At 43.2% G+C, this 26531-nt stretch overlaps 1 protein-coding gene across 1 annotated transcript; it reads left to right on the top strand.

Annotated features, from left to right (window-relative positions):
* The first annotated feature begins 3267 nt into the window (after positions 1-3267).
* Positions 3268-25203, top strand: TMEM50B (transmembrane protein 50B). Its single transcript, XM_077819153.1, has 7 exons — positions 3268-3323; positions 15419-15585; positions 17429-17541; positions 18510-18577; positions 19929-20021; positions 21064-21121; positions 23561-25203. The coding sequence occupies exons 2-7, from the start codon at positions 15487-15489 to the stop codon at positions 23604-23606; spliced, it is 477 nt and encodes a 158-aa protein (XP_077675279.1). The 5' UTR covers positions 3268-3323; positions 15419-15486; the 3' UTR covers positions 23607-25203.
* Positions 25204-26531: the final 1328 nt, after the last annotated feature.

Below are 26531 nucleotides of genomic sequence, written 5' to 3' on the forward strand. Positions count from 1 at the left end.
CCCAGAAGGCAAATAAAAAATCCACCAGGTGTGTGTATGTATATATATAAAATTTAATCTTTTTTTTTTTTTTTGCAGGTGGAAGGGCACTGATCTAAGTTCTCTTTAAGCTGCATGGCTGTGCAGCAACCTATTAAGCGCTGGGCAGGTGCTCAGGGCTGCAGTGGGGAGAGATTCCTCTCCTTCAGCCCCAGTAAGAACCTGCTGAGGCCGTGGGAGAGGCACCTCTCCCATGGCCCCAACCCAGCCCTGGCACAGACCTGCTGTGACCGTGAGAGAGGTGCCTATCCCATGACCCCAACCCAGCCCCAGCCTGGTCCTTCTGCAGCCGTGGGAGAGGCACCTCTCCCGTGGCCTCAACCCAGCCCTGGCATGGACTTGCCGCGGCTCTGGGAGAGGCGCCTATCCCGTGGCCCCAACCCAGCCCTAGTCTGGACCTGCTGAGGCCATGGGAGAGGTGCCTCTTTGCAGCCCCAACTCAGCCCCAGACCTGCCACAGGAGAGGCATCTGTCCTGCGGCCCCAACCCAGTCCCAGCCCTGCCACAGCAGGTTGAGGCGCCCCTCCCCCCCAAACCCAGGTACTGGTGTGGGGAGAGAGAGCTGCGGGGGAGTCCTCTATTCCTGTTGTAGCCCTGGGGCAGCCTGCACCCCACACCCCTCATTCCTGGCCCCATCCCCAAGCACACACCCCAAGCTGGAGCCCTCACCCCCGCCAACCCTCTGCCCCAGCCCTTAGCCCCTCATCCCCAGTCCCACCCCCGAGACCGCATCCCCACGCGGAGCCCTCACCTCCCCACACACCCCAACCCTCTGCCCCAGCCCTGAACTCCCTCCCACACTCCAAACCCCTCAGCCCCACGCCCGCCAATGAATTTTGTTATGTGCACCAATATGGAGGTGATGTGTCACGCATAACAAATTCATTCCGCACATGGATGGGAAAAATTAGAGGGAATACTGGCACTGACCCATAATTTTTGGATACTTGGGGTTGGCAATGCTAGCTTCTTCTCTTAGACACTGTGGAAAAGGAGCCCTGGTCCTGTTCTCCCTGGCTGGGATGTAAACCAGGAGTAACTGCACTTAAGTCAGTGAGTTGGAGCTAGGTTGGTTTGGGCCACAAGGAACAGCTTACTGCACTTTAAATTCACAACCTACCTTAATCAGCATTAACTTTGGGAACTGGAGTGGGTTCATAGATTCATAAATTCCAAGGCCAGAAGGGATCATTGTGATCATCTAGTTTGACCTCCTGTATAATACATACCATAGAACTTCCCCAGAATAATTCATAGTGCACATCTTTTAGAAAAACATCCAAGCTTGATTTTAAAATTGTCAGCAATGGCAAATCCACTGTGACCCTTGGTAAATTGTTCCAATGGTTTACGCTGTTAAAAATTTACACCTTATTTTCAGTCTGAATTTGCCTACCTTCAACTTCCAGCCATTGGATCATGTTATACCAGAGGTGGGGAACTTATGGCCCGCAGGTCAGATCTGGCCCACTGCTTAATTTCATATGGTCCTTGGCAAGTCTCTGCGCTGCAGGCTGGAAGCCCTGAGCCTCAGTGCCTCCCGACCCTGTGGGGCTGGAGCTGTGAGCGCCATCTTGCTCCACTGCAGGGGGAAGCTAGGTTCGGCTCCAGTTCTTGAAAGCGAACGGCATGTCCCTGTAGCCCCTATGAACAGGGCGAACAGGGAGGCTCTGCTTGCTGCCCCTGCCCTCAGCACTGGCTGTGCAGCTCCCATTGTCCGGGAACAGAGTGCACAGCCGCTTGGCTCCTCTGCCTAGGGGCCAGACATGGCGGCAGCTTCCAGGAGCTGTGTGGAGCCAGGGCAGGCAGGGAGCCTTCCTTAGCCCCGCTGAGCTGCCGACCGGGAGTCACCTGAGGTAAGCCTTGCCTGGTCAGAGCCTGCACCCCGAACCCCTGCCCCAGGTCGAAACCCCCTGCTGCAGCTTAACTCCCTCCCAGATCCTACACCCCAACCCCCTGCCCCAGCTCTGAGCGCCCTCCCACACCCAAACTCCCTTCCGGAGTCTGCACCATGAACCTCCTCCCGCACCTCAACCCTATGTCCCAACCCTGAGCCCACTCCTGCACCCAAACCCCTTGATCACAGCCTAGAGCCCCACCCTGAATCCCAAACCCCTCATCCCCAGCCCCACCCCAGAGCCCACACCCCAACCCCCTGCCCCAGCCCAGAGACCCCTCCTGCACTCTGAACCCCACATTTCTGGCCACACCCCAGAGCCTAGGGGAAGCCCTGAGCTTCTGCACCCACCCCTCCCTGGCGGGGCTATGTGTCGCCCACAACTGATTTTTTCTGTGGCTCAATGGCCCCTGATAGAAAAGGTTCCCCACACCAGTGTTATACCTTTCTCTTCCAGACTGAAGAGCCTGTTATTAAATATTTGTTCCCCAAGTAGGTATTTACAGACTGTAATGAAGTCACTCCTTAACCCTCTCTTTGTTAAACTAAATAGATTGTGCTCCTTGCGTCTGTCAATATAAAGCATGTTTTCGAATCCTTTAATCGTTTTCGTGGCTCTTCTCTGAACCCTCCTCAATTTAGCAACATCCTTCTTGAACTGTGGGCACCATAACTGGCCACAGGTCAGATTCCAGCACTGGTCGCACCGGTGCCAAATGATAAAATAACCTCTTTGCGCTTCCCCCGATTTGTGCCTTCCAGGATCGCATTAGCCCCTGTGGCCACAGCATCACAGGGGGAGTTCATGTCCAGCTGATTACCCGCCACCAACCCCACGGTCTGTTTCTGTGTCACTGCCCCCGGGGACCGAGCGCCCATCGCATCTGTGCGGCCGCTGCCCTTTATTCCCAAGGCTTGGGTTGCAGCGCCTTCTAACCACATCGCTGACCCATTGTGACGCAGGCGGGGGGAGCCCGGCCGTGCCCGTTCGGCGCTGTCAGAGAGGCCCCCGCTGCCGACCGGGGGGGGGGGGGGTGGGCAGCTGGTGCCAGAGGGGCACGGGCCATGGCACTGCTGCAGCAGAGGATGGGGGATGGGGACAGAGTGACTCAGGGTCCCGGTGAAGCTGCTGCAGCCCCGCGGGGAGGGGCAAGGGCTGCTTTGGGGGCTCCCAGGCGGGGAAGGGCCTGGCCTCGGCTGGAGCCTCACGCCCGGGCCCGGGCTAACCACAGCGCAGCGCAGCCTCCCTCCCTGCCGAGCCCATTGTGACGCCTCGCCGCGGCTGCTGATTGGGCAGAGGCACCTGTCAGTCTCCTCGCCTACCCCTCCCCCCCCACCCCCGGGCCGGCCGGGCGGTGGCCGCAGGAAGTGTCTCTCGCAGGACAGGGTAGGTGCGGTTCCTGCGTCCCCCTCGGACCGGCCCAGCGCGCGGGGAGGGGGGCGAGCTCGCGGAAAAGGCGGGCGAAGCGAGGCCCTCGCGAAGGGAGGCTGAGAGCAGCTTGGCGGCTGCCGTCTCCCCGCTGGGGTAGGGGCTGTTCCTGAGCGAGTGCTCCCTGTCCCCCCCCCCCCCCCGCCGCCCGTTCTGACCGCCCCCCGCCTGCTGCACGCGCTCCACGGGAGTCCCCCCCAACGGCCGCAAGCCAACGGCCCTTCGCGCGCGGCGGGTCAGGGTGCAAATCTTCTCGTCGCTCTCTGCACGTGGGGGGGGAAGGGGAGGTTGCCCCGTCACCTCCTCCCCCCTGCTCCCAGTGCTGGGGAATGGATGCTCCTTAAAAAGTGGGGGGGGGGGCACCGGCACCCAAAACGCGACTCTGCATCGCCCCTCCCCCCCCACAGACCACCCGCCCCCCTTCTTTGCCCCCCTCTTTCTGTCACGCAGCCCCCTATCTTGTAGCTGTGTGTCCCCGCGGGTGAGAACCTGAAAGTGAAACTGCGTGTAAAATGAGCGATTCTAATGGGCTAGTTCAAGGATTCTCAAACTCTTTTTTTATAAAAGAAGTATGTGTGTTTAACTGTCTTTAGAGTGATGTTTTATCCTTTTGAAAGACGATTTGGTTTTAATTTCTTCCCCTCCCCCATCCATTCTTTCTCATCTGAAAATGAGAAGAGCTAGCACTCTGCAGACACCCCAGAAAGTGCTTCATGGTGTAGAGACCACTATACTGGATTTTCATTGTACAAACTTCAGGAAATGCAAAAAGAAATGAAAAGCTTAAAAAGTAAACTTTTTCCCATTCTTTGTTTTCATGGGAGACCGTGTAGCTGTTTGGACTGGATTTCAGATGGAACTCCTGAGTTCTAGTTCCATTTTAGGGTTTGTCTATACTTCAAAGTTAAGGGCAATTAAGGTAGGGTGTTAATTAAAAGTGCAGTAAGCTGTTCCCAACCAACTCCATGTGTGTACACTCTTATTCCGGAACAAGCATGCCTTGTTCCTGTTTAGCATTACCTCCAGTGACACTCTTGTTCTGGAATAAGGGTACATCTACACTGGCAAAGTTACAGCGCTGGCGGGAAACTGTTGTGTGTTCACACTGTCAGCTGCCTGTGCAATAGCATGTTCGCACTTGCGGCACTTGCAGCGGTATTTGGAGCAGTGCACTCTGGGCAGCTATCCCACAGAGCACCTCATTCTTTTCTGCTGCTTACATTTGTGGGAAGGCAGAGGGGGTTATGGGGCATCCTGAGTCCTGTCCCAATGACCTGTGATGCATTGCTTTGCATCCCAGCAATTCCTGTGCTTCCGTCCGCATTTGTCGCTATCTTTCAACGATTTGTGTATTGCGCGCCCTCCCTCTTCTGACTGCAGGAATGGATTCCGAACTGTTGACCATTATGCTGCTTGCTCTGACCAACCCATCACGAGTGGCAGTGGAGTTATTCTTTAAACTACAAAGGCAAGACGAGCGTGACATTGATCTCACCACGCGTAGTAGCTACAACACAAGATTGCTTGTGGCATTCGTGGAAGTGCTGACTGCAGTGGAATGCTACTTTTGGGCTCTGGAAACAAGCAGAGTGGTGGGATCACATCGTCATGCACATCTGGGATGATGAACAGTGGCTGCAGAACTTTCGGATGAGGAAAGCCACATTCATGGGACTGTGTGATGAGCTTGCCCTAGCCCTGTGTTCAAGGACACGAGAATGAGAGCTCCCCTGCCATTGGAGAGGTGCATGGCGATTGCACTGTGGAAGCTGGCTACTCCAGACTGCTACTGATCGGTCGCTAATCAGTTTGGAGTAGGAAGGTCTACCGTCAGACTCGTGTTGACAGAAGTGTGCAGGGCCATTAATTGCATCCTGCTTCGAAAGACTCTGAGTCTGGGCAACGTGTGTGACATTGTGGATGGCTTTGCATATATGGCTTCCCTAACTGCTGAGGGGTGATAGATGGCACGCATATTCCAATTCTGGCACCAGACCACCTACCCACTGAGTACATTAAGTACAAGGGGTATTTCTCACTGGTTCTCCAGGTGCTTGTGGATCACCATGGGCATTTCACAGACATTAACGCAGGCTGGTTCGGAAAGGTGCACGACGCATGTATCTTTTGGAGCACTGGCCTGTTCAGGAAGCTGCAAGCAGGGACTTTCTTCCTAGACCAGAAGATCACTGTTGGGGAAGTTGAAATGCCCATGGTGATCCTGGGAGACCCCGCCTACCCTTAATGCCGTGGCTTATGAAGCCATACAGGGGGCAACTTGACAGCAGCAAGGTTCAACAACAGGCTGAGCAAGTGCAGAATGACTGTGGAGTGTGCTTTTGGCTGTTTAAAAGCCCGCTGGCGCTGCCTCTATGGGAAGCTGGACCTGGCCGATGACAATATTCCTATGCTTATAGCTGCATGGTGTATGCTCCATAATATTTGTGAAGGAAAGGGTGAAAGCTTCACTTCAGTGCCTGGAGGCTGAGTTTGAACAGCCAGAGACAGGACTATTAGAGGGGCACAGCGTGGGGCCATAAGGATCAGGGATGCCTTGAGGCAACAATCTGAAGCTGAAAGCCACTAATATTTGTTGCTATGCTTGGGAGTGCAGTGCTTGTAATGCTAGGAGGTGGTTGGTGCACATGATGCAATAAGTGGGTTTAACATAATTGTATGTTGCTTTGCAGTGCTCTTTTTGCTTTCAATTAATAGAATAAAGATTACTTTCAAACCAACACAATTCTTTGACTCTCTCCTCCAGTTGTTGTTTTTTAATAAAACAAAAAGACCCATCAGCAGTGAGAGGGATAAGGGAAGGTCCCAGGAGGAGGAGGGGCCCCAGGATGGCTAAAGATTTGTATATGTCCAGGGATCATATCTATCGTTCTCCTTTGGAATACAGTGCAGCAGGTACTGTACTTCAGCAGGGCCAAACTGGAGAGGGATGGGTGTTGAGTGCAGTGGGTAGTGGGAGTCCACAGTGCTGGACTGTGAGGAGGGAGGAGTGGAATGCCGCGGGTATAGACTGGAACCAGGAGGTTGATAAGAGTGTGTTGGCACTGTCTGGGGGGCGCATGGGAAAGAGTTTTGCCACAGCGGCTGCAGGGGAGGGCGGGCACGGAGCTGCTTGGTTTGAAGAGCTAGTATCTCCTGGAGCATGTCTGCTTGGCACTCCATAACCTTTAAGAGCCGCTCCGTGGCTTCATTCTGGCGTGTTGCGTTCTCCTTTCGGTCCCTCTTCTCGCTGTCCCACCACTCCTTCAATTCCTGTTTCTCGGCAGCGGAGTGCATCATAACATCATGCAGAAAGTCTTCCTTAATTCTTCTTGGCTGCTTTCTAATTCTGCATAGCCATTCAGGTGCTGATAACAAAGAGGGAGGCTGGGCTCCCAAGGTCATCTCTGTGAAGTTTAATGCAACATTGTACAGAAGCAGTATTGTTTGCAACACAGAGAACACTGATTCAGTGATTTAAAGCACAGCCAGTACTCTCACACCTGTCACTAACTGGTTGACCCCAGGCAAGGACACATGAGCCACAAGACCCCCAAAAGGGTGAGTAGCCACAGGGGCAGGGTAAATTACTCTTCCTGGACCTTACTGTACACTTGGCACATGGCTCTTGGGGAGAGCCAGCACTGTAGGGGGAGCCTGATAATCACTCCTGTCCCCACACTTTCTACAGAATGTGATTATTATGGAAGATATCTCACTGCTGAAGGTGAGCAGGAATCAAGGGAGGATCTTCTCCAAGCCTGCAGCTTCCACCCAGGCCCCTATGCAGCTTGCCTGTGTGCAGCAATGGTCTCCCCCAGCCCCCCGTGGTGGCACAGTGGCGCAGGAAAGTTACTGTTAATGGGGCAAGAAACAAAGCCGTTCTGCCGAAATGCCTGCGGCAACAGATTGCCCAGTATCTCCATGAGAGTTTCCTGGAGATATCTGAGGGAGATTCTTGGGAAATGAGGGAGTCAATCAACAGCCTGTTCCGCCGCTTATACTAGGCATGCGGTGGGAGACAAGCCTGCTTTCTGCAACCCTCCTGCCCCCAACAACTCACTTCAGCGATTCGCAAAATCAGATCCACTTACCAGGTGCCTCCTCTCCTGTTTGCTCTTTGCCAAGCTCTGACAGCTTGTGACTGGCTAGCCTCCCCCAGGGTAGAAAAGAGCTCCTGGTTGCATGCATCTCTGGTCTCCGAGTCATCCTCTGCCTCTGGGTCCCCCTCCACATCCTTGTCCCAGATTTCCTCCTCCTGGCTTGGTCCACTCTCGACTGGCACATGAGCCACTGAAGTATCCACAGTGGTCTTCAAAGTGGAGGTGGGGTCGCCATTGAGTATCGTGTCCAGGTCTTTATAGAACTGGCAGCTCATGGGCACAGCACCGGAACGGTGGTTTGCCTTCTGCGCCTTGTGGTAGGTGTTCCACAGCTTCTTCACTTTGTTCCCTTTCTGTCATGCATCATGAAATCTGTCCATAGGTGGTATAATTCCTATGGATGGTGCGCAGCTGGGACTGGACAGCCTCCCTCTCCCCCTCGCAAATGCTGATGAGGTTCAGCAGCTCATCATTGCTCCAAGCGGGGGATCGCCTGGTGCATGGAGCAGGCATGGCCACCTGGAAAGATGCACTGAGACCACTGCACGCATTACCGAGCAAACAGGAAGGGGACTTCCAAATTTCCAAAGGAATATATGGGGTGGGGATGACGGTTGGTCACCTGAGAACAGGATAGTAGAGTTCAAACCTGTGATCAGAGAGGTGAGAACAGGCATCGTGGGACACCTCCCGGAGACCAATCGCAGTGCTGTAATCGCCACGGTGTCTATACTAGCACCGCAGTGCAATATCCCCGTCTCAGAAAGCTCTATGCCTCTTGTTGGGGTGCTTTTTTTAAAGCGCTACAACTGCGCAGTTTCTGTGCACTTAGTGGCTTGGCATTGTTTACACCTTGGGAGTTACAGTGCAAAAAGCTGCTTTACTGTGCAGAAACTTGCCAGTGTAGACAGGGTCTTAGTTTCTTCATCTGACAAATGGCTGTAATAATACTTTACTCCTGGGGCATTCTGCGCCAAAAAATTAAAAACTCTGTGCACAATATTTTAAAATTCAAAATTTTGCAGATTTTGTCAGAATAACACTACATAATCGTAAAAAGAAAAGGAGTACTTGCGGCACCTTAGAGACTAACCAATTTATTTGAGCATAAGCTTTCGTGAGCTACAGCTCACTTCATCGGATGCTGAAGCTCATTAAAGCTTATGCTCAAATAAATTGGTTAGTCTTAAGGTGCCACAAGTACTCATTTTCTTTTTGCGAATACAGACTAACACGGCTGTTACTCTGAAACTACATAATCATGCCAGTTTCAATTATTTTGGTAATTTATTTCAAAATACCTGTCAGCAAGTATATCTGTAACAGTAAAGATGCACACAAAAATTCCCCCCAGGAGTAGAGAGAGTAGAGTAGAAACCCCTATGACAACCCAGTTCCTGTTTCTCCTACCCCTTCCCCTCAGAGCCCAGTTGGGAGGCCAGACACCTATAACTCCTCCCATCCCAGAGCCCAGCCGCAGCCCCCCCCAGCCGATATACCCGAACCCCTTTCCCCCACCAGAGCCCAGCCGTTGCCCCCCCCCCTTGCCCAGACACCCTTCTCGCTCCAGACCCCAGGGAACCAGAGGAGGAAACAGCCTAATGCTCGCTCAGTCCCAGGCTTGCATGGAGTTTCCTGCGCTGCCCTCTCCTTCCCTCAGCGCGTGCTGGGAACTGCAGCTGCCAGGAACCCTGTAGCTCCCTCCTTCTCCCCTGGCAGTGTCTTCTATGTGCAAGATGGGCTCTGCCTGGCCCATGAGCCCTTCGTGGTGGCTAGCAGTGCTGCAGCCCATTTCTGTGGGGGGAAGGAAATTTTGCGTGCACAATGTTGATTTCTGCAAAATTCTGCATTGCGCAGTGGTGCAGAATTCTCCCAGGAGTAATGCTTGCTTCCCTCCTTGAGATGTTGAGGATGGGTTAAAAGTTTTGAAAACAAAGTACTATATAAAAGCTAATTATTAATAATGTAGGATGTTATTAGGCACACAGGTGTATAGTATTCTATACATCTATGGTGATACATAAGCAACTAAGGAAATGTTGTTTAAAAATTAATTTTAACTTTAAGTGAAGCTCCATAGTTGAAGTCCCATAAATATCATTGTCATAGGAAAGTTTGAGACTTGCTGTTTGCAGCGTTCTACGTACCTTCCATGCTCAAATTATGTTAGAAAAATGGGCTGCAGATTACAGCAGATGAACTCCTGCATCATTGAAGGTCTGAACTCTGGAGCAGGGCACCCACAGTTAAATTCAGACTGAAGTCAGAGAAGGTTCCAAAGTAGACCCTTTATCTTGCTTTACTTATGCTGTGTTCATTTGCAAATTATTCTTCATCACTTATTTATTCTTCGTATTTATACTCATGTTCTGGAGAAGCAGAAAAATTGTGTTGTCCATTATGAGGTTCTTATTGTAGAAAAATGCTACCTGCTGGCATTTTTATCAGGTCTATTCATGTTAATTGTTGCATTATCCCTCTGGCCTGGAAGGTCAAGTTCAAACAAAACTCATGTTTCAGAGCCAGTTCTGGGTATCAGGAATGCACTCTGTAATAAAGAAGATAATATGCATTGGCAGCAGATTGCTTTGCATTTCAGCCAGCAGGTCTTCTAAAAAAATCTATTAGATTTGCAAGGGCAAGGAGGCAACAGGTTCTCTGATTTCACTATTTTGCCCATAATGTTAGTATTAAAAATAGAATCTGATTTGTGTGGATAGTTATTGAAATGCTGAGAGAAGTTTTGTGTGAGCTTTCAGATTTCCTGTGTGAGCTTTCAGATTTCCCAAGTGAGCCAAACATCCCCAATTTGGTGCTCAACTTTTTGAATGTTGAAAAATTTAAATACCGTTTTTTGTAAGTGTACACTGTATATACATATTTCCATCACCACCAAATTACTTAAGTTTTACTAGGGTTACTGACACACTTTGTTTTGAAATTGCAAATCTGCATAGTTACACAATTTTCTAATATCTCAGGATGGGAAAGGTACAGACTACATCTCCCACCTAAGTCCTAGGAAAGAGAGAATTTTTGTATTTCATGTTGTCCTTTTGACTAAAGAATATTTTTTAAAGGAAAAAATGATTTAACCATATGTATCTTCTTAAGAATTGAATGTTGTAGTCATCTGAAAATCTAGCAGGCATTCTTTCAATGAGAGGGTGACCTCTTAGCAATCCAGAACAGAGAGGAAACATTGATCCTTCTTAGTGGCAGGCAGATCAAATTAATAAATTGGGTAAAGTTATTGTTATTTTAAGTCATACTGTGTCTGTAACTCTGACACGTTTGTCTCTAAAGGAATAATTTTGTTTGGATACTGAGTTGTTTGCTGTTTCCCTTAACATGTCCGCTATAGCACGATATCAATAATATTACTTCTCGCTGAAATTTTTGAGTAATATTCGGATCAGGGAGAAAATATCAGGTAGCATTCTTATTTTCTCTTGTTTTTAGAACTCTCTTTAAAAATTAATAAATAACCTTTGAGAAGGTAGTTTTCTGTGAAGAAAATGACTGGCTGTGGCCAATAGCTAAATGCTTTGCTTCTAGCCTTCTTGGTGAAAAGATTGCTTAATTTTCATGAACTTCTAGTATTCTAAAGAAAATGTGACCTGTTTAGAACTTGAGTACTTATTTTCTGTTTGACAATTATTGAAAGTGTAAATATGATCAGAACGATTACTTTATCTATACATAATTGTGAAATCCCATAGAGTATTTGAGTTTATTTCCTAAATATTCCCCAATATCTTTTCTCTGTGAAAGTAAATATGAAACTAATAAGTCTAGTCAGTTTCATGGATGATATTTACAGTGCTGGGCACTGTGAAACTGACAATCATGTCAATTTCTCTCCTGCTGTTTGGGCAGGATGTGAGGTGCAGTGGAAGCAGGCACTGGAATATTTATGAGGAGGGGTTAAGAAAACTGGGTGAGGAAGAGACTTGTGATGACCCAGCTCTTGTAGTAACCAGTTGATTGGGAAAAGACTAAAGGAGCAGACACCTGTACAGCCAAGAGGCTCTGGCCTAGGGGTCCGGATGAAGATGAATCTCCTTCTCCCTTCCAGGCATCAGATGGGTATAGGAGGGGCTTCACATTTATCAGGCACTAAACCCATTAACAAGAGGGGGAGCAGGTTCTGGTATGAAAATCTTGGTAAGAATCTCAGTACTCTACTTTTCAGTGGCTTGGGGGTAATTCCTGTGCTTCTTACCAGAACAGTAATCATGGAGCTTTCTAGTGGGTTCATCTTTAGTACCAACCTATGGCAGGTAGACTTACTCCTCTGACAAGCAGGTGTCTGGTAAATTTTCATGCCCTGACTAATAATAACTGCTGTTACTGCTCTGGAAAAAAGAAAAATATTCATATGCAAACCAATTCCATGAAACCCATTTAAGGTAATCTCAGTATCAAAATGAATTTAAAAGTCTTCCATTTGGGAAAACCTGACATTTTTATAAGGCATTAACATTACTGGAGAGATGTTGGATCATGCACTACAAACCTTTGCTGAAGTTTAATTTAAGTAACAATTGTATTATTTCCTAGCTTTCAGATTTAAGCAGGTGAGAGATTATAGCAGGAAGATCAGCAGTATATGTGCAAAATGCCACTGGCAAAGACATTCTTGCATCATAAATATGAATAATTCATATCACCCACCTAAAATCTATAAATATATTAACATACAAATGGAAACCATACAAACCTCAAAGAAAATTAAGCAAATCTGGCAGGGAGAGAAGAGTATAGGTTTCACTTTATCTATTGGAGTATGGGCAAAACTCTCTGGGGAATTATTGACAGCCACATAACTCTGCCTTTAATCTTTATGTACGGTGTTGCAAACGGTTGTGTGGATCCTACAATTGGTATATTTTCATGCTCTTTCTTTTTTGTTGAATGATACTTATTCTGTTAAGCTCTTGCGTGCGATTTCTGGGCAAATATAGTACAAAGGTTTATATCACTAAATATATTGCAGTCTCTATGTATTGCCTCACTATGCTATTGTTTGTTTCTCAAGCACAACCACTCAGTGATGCTTTTAGTTGTCTGGGGCTTTGTCCTACCCATTCATGCCACAATTCTTAGTCCTCCCCTAAAGATGATCTGGTTGAAAAGTGAATGTATGTGTGTTACTAATGTTGCAGTCCTTTTCCTGCATGCCTGATGGATCAACCTAAAGTTCTTTCTTCCTTTCTGTATTTGTGCAGTAGCACAATATATTCTTAATTTTAGCACATACCATGCTGCTAGTTGGAATGTGTTGCAAATTGTATGAATTTACACTGCAGGTTTTGCAAAGTATTTATACAGAAATCGTACTGTTTCCCAGTATTTCAGAGATTAATGAGCTTCACCACAAAGATCCAGTAATAGTTAGGCAAGGGTACCTTACACACCACTCTCACCTCAAGAAGAGTGGCTAGTGTCTCAGTAATCAGAGTAACTGAGAGAGAATTCAGATATGTACGTATTCAAACCCTGCCGTTTTACTAATGTCATCCAGTCATCATTGTGACCCATTCTCTTGGGGAACTGTAGTATAGAAAAATATGGACAGTCCTTGTGATGGTAAAGCTTTCACACCAAGTATGTACACAAGAAAAGTGCCAAAAATGGGATAGGTTTCTAGAAATTTTGTCACCCTTTCTAGTGTACTCAGGAGGGAGGCTTCCCGTCAGCAGGCCAGAATCTTTAGCCAGGATCTTTGAATATTAACTGGAGCCTGAATAAGTAACATATGGTATAGTTTGTTACTGGTTTATTGTAACTTTGCCTTAATAAAATGTTTTTTAAAATGTTGCATGTTTCTGCATGTGCCATTGTGTTGTAATTAATGGCTGCAGTACCATACACAAAGGAACCTGTAGTTCAGGGGTAGGCAACCTATGGCATGTGTGCCAAAGGCAGCACGCAAGCTGATTTTCAGTGGCACTCACACTGCCCAGGTCCTGGCCACCGGTCCAGGGAGCTCTGCATATTCATTTAATTTTAAATGAAGCTTCTTAAACATTTTTAAAACCTTATGTACTTTACATACAACAATAGTTCAGTTATATATTATAGACTTATAGAAAGAGACCTTCTAAAAACATTAAAATGTATTACTGGCATGCAAAACCTTAAATTAGAGTGAATAAATGAAGACTCGGCACACCACTTCTGAAAGGTTGCCGACCCCTGCTGTAGTTCATGGAGAAAGTGGTAATGAGATGATCAGAGGTGGACCAGACCTTCTGAGAAGGAGGTCAGTGGAGGAGGGAGAAGGAAACAGGAGCCACAGGGAGTTGAAAGGAAATGAAGAAATTACAGGAGGAACAAACAGCAACTTAAAGGTGGGGTGGAGAAGGAAGCACACACAGTAGAAGCCAGCATAGAGTTGTGATAGAGGGAGGGAAGCACAGAGGGAGCAAGTGGAAGAGTTGGAAGGAATGTGAGCCTTTTGGAATCCTCTAGGTAAGAGCTGGATCTTGGACTCGTATCCATTACTGCTGTTTAAAAAAAATTTTTTTTTTAATTGTGCAGTACATTCATTTGGAAGTTATGGTTGACTACCCAACTGTTCAAGGACTGCTTTAGTGGTTTAAGATGTCACCATAACCATTGATTAAATCATAGTGCTAGATTCAGAATTGCTTGTTTCTTCTATAAATATCTAAACTACAAGAAGTGCCCTTTATTCATGTGTAGGCTGATACTGAGTATTTGATTTCATTTTTCTTTGACCTTCAGTGGGGCATTTTTCTTGATAACAATGGAATTTAAAAACCTCCACAGCAGTCTTTCCTGTACTTTGATTAAGATAGTTAATTGTTAATCATAATAGTTAAACAATATTTGTAGATTGTTCTGTATAGATTAGGGAAATGATTAACTACAATATTAAAACAGAATTAGACATCAGGAATGCTTGCTGTGAATTGCTAATATGCTTTGTAAATCTTGTAAATATTTGAACCCTTAACACCAAAAAACCCCCCCAAAAACTAAAACCAGGTATACAAGCCTGTATAATATCAAATATAAGGAATGTGCAAATGGAGTATATGTTATAAAGATTAAAATGTAATAGACTATGAACAATAATATAGTAGTTCAGAAACTTTTATAGTTACTGGTCAGCCAATAAAACATTTGAGGCCCAATTATTTCACTTCTATTTACAGTTATTTATAGCTTTCTCTTTAATTACCCCTGCTTTAGCCTTCAGACTTTTAAGATTCTGCAGTGATGCACCTACCTCCTTGGTCTAGAAGGACTAGATAAGACACCCTTCACATTTTATTAACACTGTTCCTTAGCTGAATCAACAAGTTTATTCCCTTCTCTCTGTGGTGTGAGTACACTACTCCCCAAACATCCTTAGTTCCTGAATACAACTGGTATCAGGAATCTAACTTAATAGATGATCTGATGTAAAGACCAGTTATTATGCATTCATTATGCATTTATGCAGAACTTCTTAAGTCCCCTTGCATCTGTGATATTTCTCTTTTTATCTAGAAGAGTATTTGTAGTGGCTGAAAGATGGTTGTGCCTTTGAAGTTAAACTCTCAGGTTAAAAATCCTATTTAGTTTTTACCACTTATGTTGTTTTGCTTGCTTTTTTATTTTTGCATTTCTGTCAGCTTGGATGATGAAAGTAGAGTATTCCATTTTTAATCACTTTTAAGTTCTCATGTGCTAGCACAACCCTTCATTGTTTGGGTTGTAGGTTTTAGATTTTTTTTTAAATTGTGGATATATTGCTGTTAGACTTAGTTTGTAAAAGCTTGTTCTTACAAAACAAAAACGTTAGCCTAAATTTGATTTGAGAAAAAATGCTTTTTTAAATGGATGTTGTCTTTAACAAAAGTGTAAATATTTATTTTTTTTTAAGAAAAAAAATCATGAAATTTCTAAATTGTCTGGCTGTTTTGTTAAATTATTTAGGATTCAACAGTTAATGAAAAATTCATGCAAGAGTACAGATAAAGAAGAAAAATCTAACCATTAGAGAAATGGCAGGATTCCTAGACAATTTCCGATGGCCAGAGTGTGAGTGTATTGACTGGAGTGAAAGAAGAAATGCAGTTGCTTCAGTGGTTGCAGGTGTACTGGTAAGTATTCAAACTACACAAATGAATCCAGATTTGTCATCTTGTTTAATGTGGCATTAATACTTCATTAATCTTTGAAAATAAAATGTTCCTAAATCAAATTTTGTTAAATTGCAGTGCTAACTGCAAAAACAACGAGGAGTCCTTGTGGCACCTTAGAAACTAACAAATTTATTTGGGCATAAGCTTTCCTGGGCTAGAACCCACTTCATCAGATGTATGGAGGGGAAAATACAGGAGTAGGTATGAATACATGAAAAGATGGCAGTTGCCTTACCAAGTGTGAGGTCAGTCTAACGAGACAATTCAATTAACAGCAAGATACTAAGGAAGGAAAAATAACTTTTGCAGTGGCAATTAGAGTGGCCCATTTCAAACAGTTGACAAGAAGGTGTGAGGAACAGTAGGGGGAAATTAGTATGGGGGAAATTAGGTTTAGGTTTTGTAATGACCCAACCATTCCCAGTCTTTATTCAGGCCTAATTTGATGGTGTCCAGTTTGCAAATTAATTCCAGTTCTGCAGTTTCAGGTTGGAGTCTGGTTTTGAAGTTTTTTGGTTGAAGAATTGCAACTTTTAGGTCTGTTATTGAGTGACCAGGGAGACTGAAGTGTTCTCCTACTGGTTTTTGAATGTTATAACTCCTGATGTCAGATTTGTGTCCATTTATTCTTTTGCATAGACTGTCTGGTTTGGCCAATTGTTTTTGCTGATACAGACTAACACAGCTACCACTCTGAAACCCAGTGCTAACTGCATTCTTAAACCAATATATTTCTTCACATTTTGCAAATGTGTTTAGGAAAACCTTTGCAGTTCACCTGGATGTATATACTATGTTTGAATTTGATGTTCCAATACTACTACTACTTTTTCCGGTATTGTTTTTCTTTTAAAAAGTGTTAAATTGTTGGAAGGTATGTATTCACTTTCAAAGACCTTCATGGCCCTATCCCCATCCTACCTATCAACTCTCATGTAGTATTGAAAGGTAGACTCCTGCCTCTGATCAGCCTGTGATGCCAGCTGCCATCACCTACTTGTTGACTTTTCAAACAAGAACCTTCATGCTTTCTCCCATGTTGCCCCTTACACTTGGGAGAAGCTCCCGATAAACACCCGCAAAAGTAACTCATTATCCTCCCCCAAATCTGTCCATAAAACTCTCCTTTGCTGTGAGGCCTACAAAATACTTGACAACAGCTAGACAGTTTGTGTGCTGAGACCACAGCCTATTATGCTAACGAGTATTGTTTCCTCGTACTCCCCCTGTGGTTGGTCTGTCAGACCAGTATTGTTTCCTCGTACTCCCCCTGTGATCAGTCTGTCTGTCTCCCTCGGTTGTCTCTTGTCTTATACTTAGCATCATAAGCTTGTTGGAGCAAGGCCTTGTTTTTTGTTCTGAGTTAGTACATCATCTAGTATAAGAGGGTCCTGGTCCATGACGAGGACTCCTACATGATATATGTGTGTGTCTGGCATAACAATGTATGTTATAGCACTTACATTTTACCTGGCTAAATCATGCATATATTGGGAACATATGTTCAGGTTTTTAAGGCAATGTGGGTAATGTAGCCATACCTTTTTTTTTTTTAATTTTAATAGAAGATTTATGGCTAAATCCCAAACACTGCTTTGAAAATGTCAGCAGTAAGCTTTTTTTCAGCTTCACTGGATTACAGAACATACATGTCAGCAAACTTTTTTAAGAGTGTATTTGTAAAAAGAAGAAATTAAGTTAGCAATATGCACAAAGTGTTAGACAAAGAATACATGCTGAGAGTTTATCTTCACACCCCTCCCGCTTCAAATACTGTGTGATGGTCTTATTGTTTCTCTAGTTTTTCACAGGCTGGTGGATAATGATAGATGCTGCAGTAGTTTATCCTAAACCAGAACAAATGAACCATGCATTCCACACCTGTGGAGTGTTTTCCACATTAGCTTTTTTCATGTAAGTATGCTAATAATAATTCTGTATTTAAAAAGGTCCTTACTTCCTGTAAATGGATAGATGTATAATTTTACAGAGTGGAAAATTTAACCAGCATTCTATATTTTCCAAATTTGAACCATCAGCATCATTACTTTTAGCTAATCCACCGGTACCTCCTTCGCATATCACACAAAAGAAGGCAACGTTCTTGGTCTCTGCTTCCTTTTCTCTTGGGTACTTATGTGGTTATTTGTTTCTTCTCTCTGCTTCCTTTAAGTTTTATCTTTAAAAATTATATATATCTTGGCTTACTATAAGGCATCATCTTTTCCTTTTATAACAAGTACCCATATTCCTGGAGAAAAACCTCTGCTATATTATGCAATAATACTAACATGAAGTTAGGCCAGATTCATCCATGGTGTAACTAACTACTCCTACAGCTCTTTCTCTGGGTCTAAAACTTATTTTGATGACCACTTCTTTTTTTCAAGGTTGCATCAGAGATGAATTTAGACCATTAGTAGTAGTGGGTAGTTGAGTGCTTCATGCTATTGTCTTCATTACAGTCATCCCACAAACCTATTTGGGGTGTCTTTAACTTTAAAAAAAATGCATTTAACTTAAGCCAGGAATATATTACAGATATTTCAATCATTTTTAAAAAAAGGACACTTAAACAAGGCTCAGATGCTTGTTGCCTTGGAACAGACCTTGCACCTGAGAGGATACCATGGACTTCACTGAAGCTCTGTGTGGGTGTAGAAATCTGCCCTTGTGGATTCAGTTGCAAGATCTGATCTAAACAAAGAGTTTACGAACTGTGTGACTGGATGGGAACGACCTGCCTAGTAACTTTCTCTGAATATTTTTCACATCTCTTAAAAACGTTAATTTTTTTTTTAACCATCATCATTTTGAAATGGCTTTTGTAGTAAAGCTTTAGACTTATGAACTTATGTATTTGAGTTTGTTTTTTGTCCCAGGATAAATGCTGTATCAAATGCACAGGTGAGAGGAGATAGCTACAGTGATGGATGTCTAGGAAGAACAGGTAAATAGTTTATTTAATCAGCATTAAAAGAGCTAAATGAAAACAACTACAGTTTGTAATGAATTTCATTATAATCTCATAGAATTTACAAAAATGTTCCTTGCTCATTAACCTCTGAAAAATATTTGTTTGGCCATTTTTGAGTCTTAGAACATGAATTCTGGATTTCCTACTAAAGATGGAATTCAAGAAGTATATATAGCTTGAGTAACTAGCATTTATCTGTGCATCCTGCATGAGCACAGAGGGAGTGAAATCCCCATTCACAACCTGAGATGGGTTGCTGAGGCTGCAGTACAGCCACTCTGCATCTTATGCCAGCCTGTGGGCTGGAAAAGTGGCTGCTGCCCCTCCATGCTGTCTACAGGGGGAGTTTCGGTGGATCCAATGGCCCTCTCTCCTGTTCCACCCCAAACACTTCCATTAGTGCTAAGGCTACTTCAGGCCAGCAGAAAGTCCATCTAATTGGCCTTGGAGAGTGTAGAAACTCCCTCGCCTGGTCATTGTGTATCGTCTGTTTGCTCAGGGCTTCTACATGGAGGTAGGGCTGCTATGGGACTCCTGTGTACAGGTTTTAATTTCACTTTGTACACATCTATTCATTTTTTTATTTACACAGGGCAAGATTTTTTAAAATAAATCCAGCCCCCCCAAACCTTCTATCACCTGCCCATGTACCCACTGACTATTAATATTGGCTTGGAATGACCCATATATCTGTGCATGGAGGAGATCCTTTGCATATAGCTATTCCTTCTCCCACTTCCACAAGGTACTGTTCTCCCCCCTTCAGAACTTCCAGAGGCTGTTCTGTGTCTGGAGTTCCCATGAGGTGGAGATTGAGCGGGCACGGGACTGTGGCCCGAGGGCTTCACATGATCTCCCTGGAAAAGGTAGCATACCTTAGGCGTTCTGCTATCTTTTCTGTTGGAATTCCTCTCCCATCCCAGGAGTTCCATGGTCTGCAGTGGCCGAGTGGAGTCTCTGGCAACATAGCTCCACTTGGAGATGCACCACTAGGAAATGAGGAATGCTGTTGGAGCCAGAGCCATTGTGAAGGCATGGGGCCTGTCCACAGATGGCCCTGGACTCCTGTGAATACCTGGGGGGATCCCCCAGATTTGGTGACAGACCATGAGGCCTATTACATCAGGAGAGGCAAATCCTGCCTTACTTCTCCCTGGTGGGATGCTGTGGTAGAAACTCTGCAAGGGTATCCTGGTGGAGATTTTTCCCCCCAGAGCCTCCTCCCATGGGCAGGATGGGATGATTTGAGCCACTCTGTTTTACGATACATTATCTCCTACTGATCCGAAGATTATTTTTAATGCTTTTAATATATTTCTTGCAGGTGCTCGCATCTGGCTCTTTATTGGTTTCATGTTGATGTTCGGTTCACTTATTGCTTCAATGTGGATCCTTTTTGGAGCATATGTTACACAAAGTAAGGCTCCTTCCTTATTACTTTTTAACGGTGGGGAGGGGACATTCACAAAGTGGCAGCAAAAGAAAGTCTACACATACAGTGGAAAGTGACCTGCTCCAGTTTGTACTGTTGACCTCAATGGCAAATTCTACCTCCATTACACATGTACCTCTTGTGTTGATGTTGTTATTGAGAGTTTTGCAAGTTCAGAGAATAGAGATCTGGTGAGTAAAGTAAGGAGCCATAGTGCTGCTCAGATTAAAAGAAACTGTAAATGAAATTCTCAACTCTTTACTGTACTGATTTTAGTGACTTATTTTGAAGAAGAAGCTATATATACATGTACTGCTGGGCAGTCTATAGTCTTAATGCTTGAGTCTCTGTCTACTAACATAAAACTCCCTGTCACTGTGGAACTTCAAATGTCCTTTAAGCATACAAAACCAGTATTTACTTTTCAAGTATTCTAGTGAAGCCTCCATTTCTAAGGGTTTTATGAAACTCTATTAACCAGTTCCTTTTTAACTAATACACTTATGGTCATTACTCAGGTGCACTGACTAACACTTATGTTTTGCATCTGAATAAAACTTTCTCTATCAGCTAGGAGGGAAATCCAGAACAGAACAAATCGTGGAATCCTTTGTGGTTCTAACTGCAGACTTTTATAAGAATTTGAACATTTCCATTTATTTGTGGGGACCTTATTTTGTTCTTTTCTGACATAGTCATCCATGTAACATATTGCATTGCAATGGCTATGTTCTAATTTACAATCACTTGTGTAAGTACTAGAAGTGAACAGTGACAGTTGCTGTCTACCTTTGGTACTTATGTGGCTTCATTACCATAGCATCTGAGTGCTTCACTGTTGTTAATGTATTTATCCTCACAACACCCCTGTGAGATAGGGCAAGTGCTGTCTTTCACTATCCATTCCCCTTCACAGCAATGTATGCTTGGTTTGTGTCAAGATGGTGACTCTGTGAATAAAGTCTCAAATACACTTTTCCAATATGAAGCTACTAAACTTAATATATCTTGCACTTTTATTTTGTAGACACGAATGTGTACCCAGGATTAGCTGTGTTTTTTCAAAACGCATTGATATTTTTTAGGTAAGTTATTTTTCTCTTACGCCTAAGTATTTCAAACCATTGCTGGCATCTGTCTTATTCTACCCACAGTCATGTTATGAAGCAGGTAAACTGCCAAACTGAAGTCCATTTCTGTTTTACTCATTAAACACGTTTCTCTCTACACATAGGAGTACAAAGCGTGTTTGTTTTCATACAATTAAATGCTGTTAGTAAACAAATGTTAAAGGCAGAAGCTAAAGTTTTTAAAAAAGCCTAAAGTTGGGCTCCCACATCCATATTTAAGCAGTACAATAAGTGGCCTGAGTTTCAAGAAGGTTGAGCACCCAGCCACTGCTGTTGACCTTAGTGTAGGCTACTGCTCTGTCAGCATCCACAACCAATGTTTACCCTGGCCCATCCTCACCCCTTCCATACTTGAAAAATGAAATGTGGAGGTCTTTCCTAGTTTTTTATAAACCTGGTCTCTTCACATTCTAGCTGGTGAAACCCTTCTGAACCACCTTTGTTAATGAAAACATCTCTAAAATGGGATTTACATGCCAAATCCTCCTATTCTCAAATATGCAGGTTATGAAAGTCAGTATGAGGTCTCATTTCTCTCTTCAACAGGGTCTTGCAAACCTAGGGTTGGCCCAGCTGTAACTGATTACTGAATCTGGGCCATTCAAGTCCTGAATCCTCTTTCCAACCATGGTCAATACCAGAAGCTTCAGATGAAGGTGTGAGAACCCCACAATAGGCAGATGTGGGGATAATCTGACCCCCTCCTCCCTATTAGGTCTCATCCTGGTCTCAAATAGATAGTTGGTCTTAAGCCCTGAAGCATGGGTTTTAATATCTCTTCCAAAAGTGCATCATTAATTATGATAACTCTGAATAGTCTTATCAGTATGTCCTAGTTCCTTTTTGAATCTTGCTAATTTCTTGGCCTCAATGAGTTCCATAGTCTAATTATATACTCTGTGAAAAAGTATTTTATCAGTTTTGAATTTCTCACCTTTTTAATTTCAGTAAAGGCCCCCTTGTACTTGTGTTATGCCACAGTGAAAACAGATGTTCCTGATCTATCCTCTCTTGACCATAGTCATCTTTTTTCTAGGGTCAACAGTCCTAGTCTTTTCATTCTCTCATCATAAGAGGTTTTTTCCAGGTCCTTGATCATTTTCATTGCCTCTTTCTGAACCTCTCTAATTCTGCAGTAACCTTTTTGAGATAGGATGACCAGTGCCACACCATTGACATTATGTAAATATATAATAGTGATTGCTGTATTATTCTCCATCCATTTACTTATACAGCCTAATATCATGTTTGTTTTTTTGACTGCAGCGGCTCATTGAGCTGTCTACAGTGACACTCAGGTCCCTTTCCTGAGTTAATAGTTAATTTACAGCCCTATCAAAAATATGAGTAGTTTAATTTTTTCCATTCAGTGTGTACTGCTTTGCATTTGTCAACACTGAATTTCATTCATCATCATATTGCCCATTCATCTGGCTTGTTTAGGTCTTTCTGAAGTTCCTCACAGTCTTCTCTGGTCCTGACTAACCTAAATAACTTTGTGTCATCTTCCTCACTGCTCACCCCTCTTTCCAGGTCATTGTTAAATGTTGAATAACATGGGACCTAGTACAGAACTTTCAGGCATCTGCTAGCTACTTTTTGTCATGTGGAAAACTCATCATTTATTCCTGCTCTGTTTTCTCTGTCCTAGCTGGGCTTGAGCCATGACAATGCTTGTTGGCCTCTTGCTCCATGAACATGTAGCTTTTTTTTTTAGTAGCCTCTTGTGTAGAGACCTTGTAAAAGCATATTTGGACACCTAAATAAATTGTCAGCCATTTCTCCTTTATGGTTTATCTGTTGATGTGTTCAGAGAATGCTAAGAGATTGGAGAAGCACTATTTTCCTTTGCGGAAACTGCTGGGTAGACCCTATCATATCATGATCTTTCACATATCTTGTTCTATTTTTAATTTTCAAGCAGTTTGCCAGCTACACATGTGAGATCTACTGCTCTAGAGTTCTGTGGATCACCCCTAGAACTTTTTCAAAAAATTGGTACATTTACTACTCTCCAATCATCAGAACTGTGGCTGTTTTTAAAGAGAGATTGTATAGAGTTACTCAGCCACTTCATACTTAAACTCCACCAGAACTCTTGAATGTATAGCCTCTGAGTCTGGTGAGTTATTGCTTAAGCCAGATTTCATTTTTTCAAGTATGCATAGGGGATTAAATATATGTAAAAGTAGATTTTCAAATTAAAGATGTTAAACTGTACTGTAGCTAAGATTAGAAGAGGGAGCCTAACTGTACTGTAGCTAAAGAATTAATTTTTACACTTAGTTTCTTTCATCCCAAGTTATAAGTGCAAAACTTGAGTTTAAAGTATCCTGTGTTCCTATGTCAAGTGACCTTTTTCCACATTACATGTAAACTTCTCTTTTCTTACAGTACTCTGATCTACAAATTTGGAAGAACAGAAGAGTTATGGGGATAATATAATCAAAGTTAGCATTAATTCAGTACCCTTTATATTGTATTCAGTATCTAGACATCTTTGTTTTGTTTGTTTTTACATTTTGCCAAATACTTAGCTATTGCATTCAGTATTTTTGTTAATGTTCTTTTGCTTTCTCTAAATTGAATGATGAGATTTTCAAAAATGGTTTGACAGTTTTCTGTAATTAGTTCCCTTTTTTCATAAAGAGATTTGTGAATATGTACATTATATAGCTGTGTATGTATATATCTTAAAGCAAATGTTAAATTTTTTTATTTCTGAAGTTTTTATTTCTTCTCTCATACATGAACTTGCAACACTATGTAGGATCTGATCCTTCAACCCCTCACACATGAGAGACAAACTTCAGCTGAACTACTCAAGCAAGTAAGAGTTTGCAGGATCAAGCCCACACTGTATCAAATCAACTATTACTTTTATGCACTGATGGGCTGTAGCTGATTTTACAAGCTGTGCAGCAATGCCAAGTTGGATACCTCAAAGTAGAAGTGAGCCCTTCAAAGTGTCTCAGCTAAACTTCTGGATAGCTAAGAGGAAAAAATCTTGATTAGATCCTGGGCTAAGAGGGAGATTTTAAGAAGAATTTTATATAAAGGTTTGAAAAAAATCAAATTCAGAATAGCTTTTGAACTATTTTTAAAAGGTGAAGACTTTTTAACAAAGTCCTATAATAAAGGGACAATTTGACCAGTTTTATTTTCAGTCCTGTCATTATTATAGCACAAATACAATTTACTGAGATGATTCTTGTAAAATTCAACACATGTCTAGTGTTCAGTAACTTATTACCATTAGCTACATTTACCATTGCATTCAAGAAAAACCTAAATTCATTTGAAACTGATATGTGTTTGTCATACTCAAATATGAAAGGCATTAAAACATTTTAAAGTTATATTAATGCAGCTTTTCTTCAGGGATAATTTTGCTGATGAAATATACATGGAAGGATGACTTTTCCTCATTTTTATTAATTTTTTTTTCATGTATATTTCTTCAATCTAATGAGTACAGACTTAGGAAAGAAGTGAGTTGAACTGGTTCCATTATTATTGGAGTCCAGTGTGTTCTAACTGGAGAAGACAAAAAGGAAGATTTTGATGTTTATATTGGATGATCTTGTACATGTTTGAGTTTTGGTTACACATTTTACATCCTTCTCTTATCAGTTCTACCTGTATCTAAAGCATTTAGCATAAAGTGAAGTGAGATTACCTTGCCTCACACTCAGCTTTATATACCATAAGCTTGCTCCACAAAAAGCATTAACATAACTTTGACAGTGTAAAAAGTATTCCACATGTATGGCAACTAATTTTCCTGTTAATTTGATTTCTTCTCATTCCACTCCTTTCTGGGGATCTTTCCAGTGGGCATAATATGAAGCAAACGCCATAGCTGAGAGTTGTCCCATTGCCTTGACTGTTACTTCCGACCTGATTTGTCCACCAAACTGTGCAAGTTCATTCTGAATCAGTTACATTTGATGATGTTAAACTGTGTGAATTGTACATAGCTTATATTTGCTCAATTATAACTTCACTGAAATACAATAAAGGCTTCCTGAGACTAATCTCTTGTTCGTACAGATCTTACATAAAAATTGCCAAACACCACTATACATTATTTAAAAATTTCAGTATCCTGTTTCATGACTGAGAAGTAAGTACGGCAGAGTGACTTTGTAGAAGTCAGCCAATATTAAAACAAGTTATTTTCCAGACCTCTTGGCTTCAAGCTTATCAGACCAAGTGCTGGTAGCATGCCAGAACTGAAGCTTTCCATGAACCTGTGGCTATAGATGGTGATTTTCTTGCAAAGTGAAAACATCTAGCCTATTAATGCTTTTGTAGGGTATCCTTTTAAGTTCTCAATTATATTTCATCTGCCAGGACAGTGTAGTTAGCTCCACTTGTGTGTTCAAAGTTGCATTCTATGTGCATCCTAGCTTGGGGGCACAGAAGCGAATGTTGCCCTGCGGCTGCTGTTACAGCAAATGGAGCTTAGAAGAAAGAGCACCAGCAATAGAGAGGCCCCAAACAATAGCCAGGAGCAGCACTGCTGTGGTAGTATCAAGATGAATACATCCCTCCTTTACATACCATCCTCACGAGGGCTTTTAGCCTCAGAATTCTAAGCATTATAAGACTGGTTTATTTATTTAAAATGTCACTGGATTCGTTTGTTGGGTTTTTTTAAGATTGATGAAGAAAGGTAAATAGTGGTATGCCCCAGGAGTCTGCACTGGCTGGGATGAATGTTGAACAACATATTCATGAAGGATCTGGAAAAGGGTAGATACTGAAGTGGCAAAATTTGCAGGTGATCCAAATTACTCAAAGATAGTTAGTGCAAAGTATACTGGGAAGAGTTAGAAAGGGATCTCACTAAACTAGGTGACTGGGCAACAAAAGGGCAGATGAAATTCAATATTGATAAATGCAAAGTAATCTACATTGGAAGTCATAATCTTAACTACAGGACACACAAAAATGTTGGGGTCTAAATTAGCTGTTACCACTCAAGAAAGATCTTGGAGTTACACTAGTTTAGACCTGCAAGCGTTTGTACTAGTTTAAACCTGCACCCTGCCCCATGCTGCAGAAGGTGAAAACACCCCGAGTCTCTCTGAGCCAAGGGAAAATTCCTTCCTGACCCCCAATATGGTGATCAGTTAAACCCTGAGCATGTGGGCAAGACCCACCAGCCAGACACCTGGGAAAGAATTCACTATAGTAACTCAGAGCCCTTCCCATCTAGTGTCCCATCACTGGCTGTTGGAGATCAGCTACATGCCATTGTAGGCAGTCTCCTCATACCGTCCCCTCCATAAACTTACCAAGTTCAGTCTTGAAGCCATATAATGTTTTTGCTCTCACTGTTCCCCTTGGAAAATTGTTT

This window comes from Eretmochelys imbricata, chromosome 1, assembly GCF_965152235.1.
Source record: "Eretmochelys imbricata isolate rEreImb1 chromosome 1, rEreImb1.hap1, whole genome shotgun sequence".
Classification (NCBI taxonomy): Eukaryota; Metazoa; Chordata; order Testudines; family Cheloniidae; genus Eretmochelys; species Eretmochelys imbricata.

Excerpts from the sequence above, each read along its gene's own strand:
- TMEM50B (XM_077819153.1), top strand. The coding sequence starts at position 15,487 with ATGGCAGGATTCCTAGACAATTTCCGATGGCCAGAGTGTGAGTGTATT. Across the intron at positions 15,586-17,428 it reads CAGTGGTTGCAGGTGTACTG|TTTTTCACAGGCTGGTGGAT; the intron begins GTAAGTATTCAA and ends TTGTTTCTCTAG. Across the intron at positions 17,542-18,509 it reads TCCACATTAGCTTTTTTCAT|GATAAATGCTGTATCAAATG; the intron begins GTAAGTATGCTA and ends TTTTTGTCCCAG.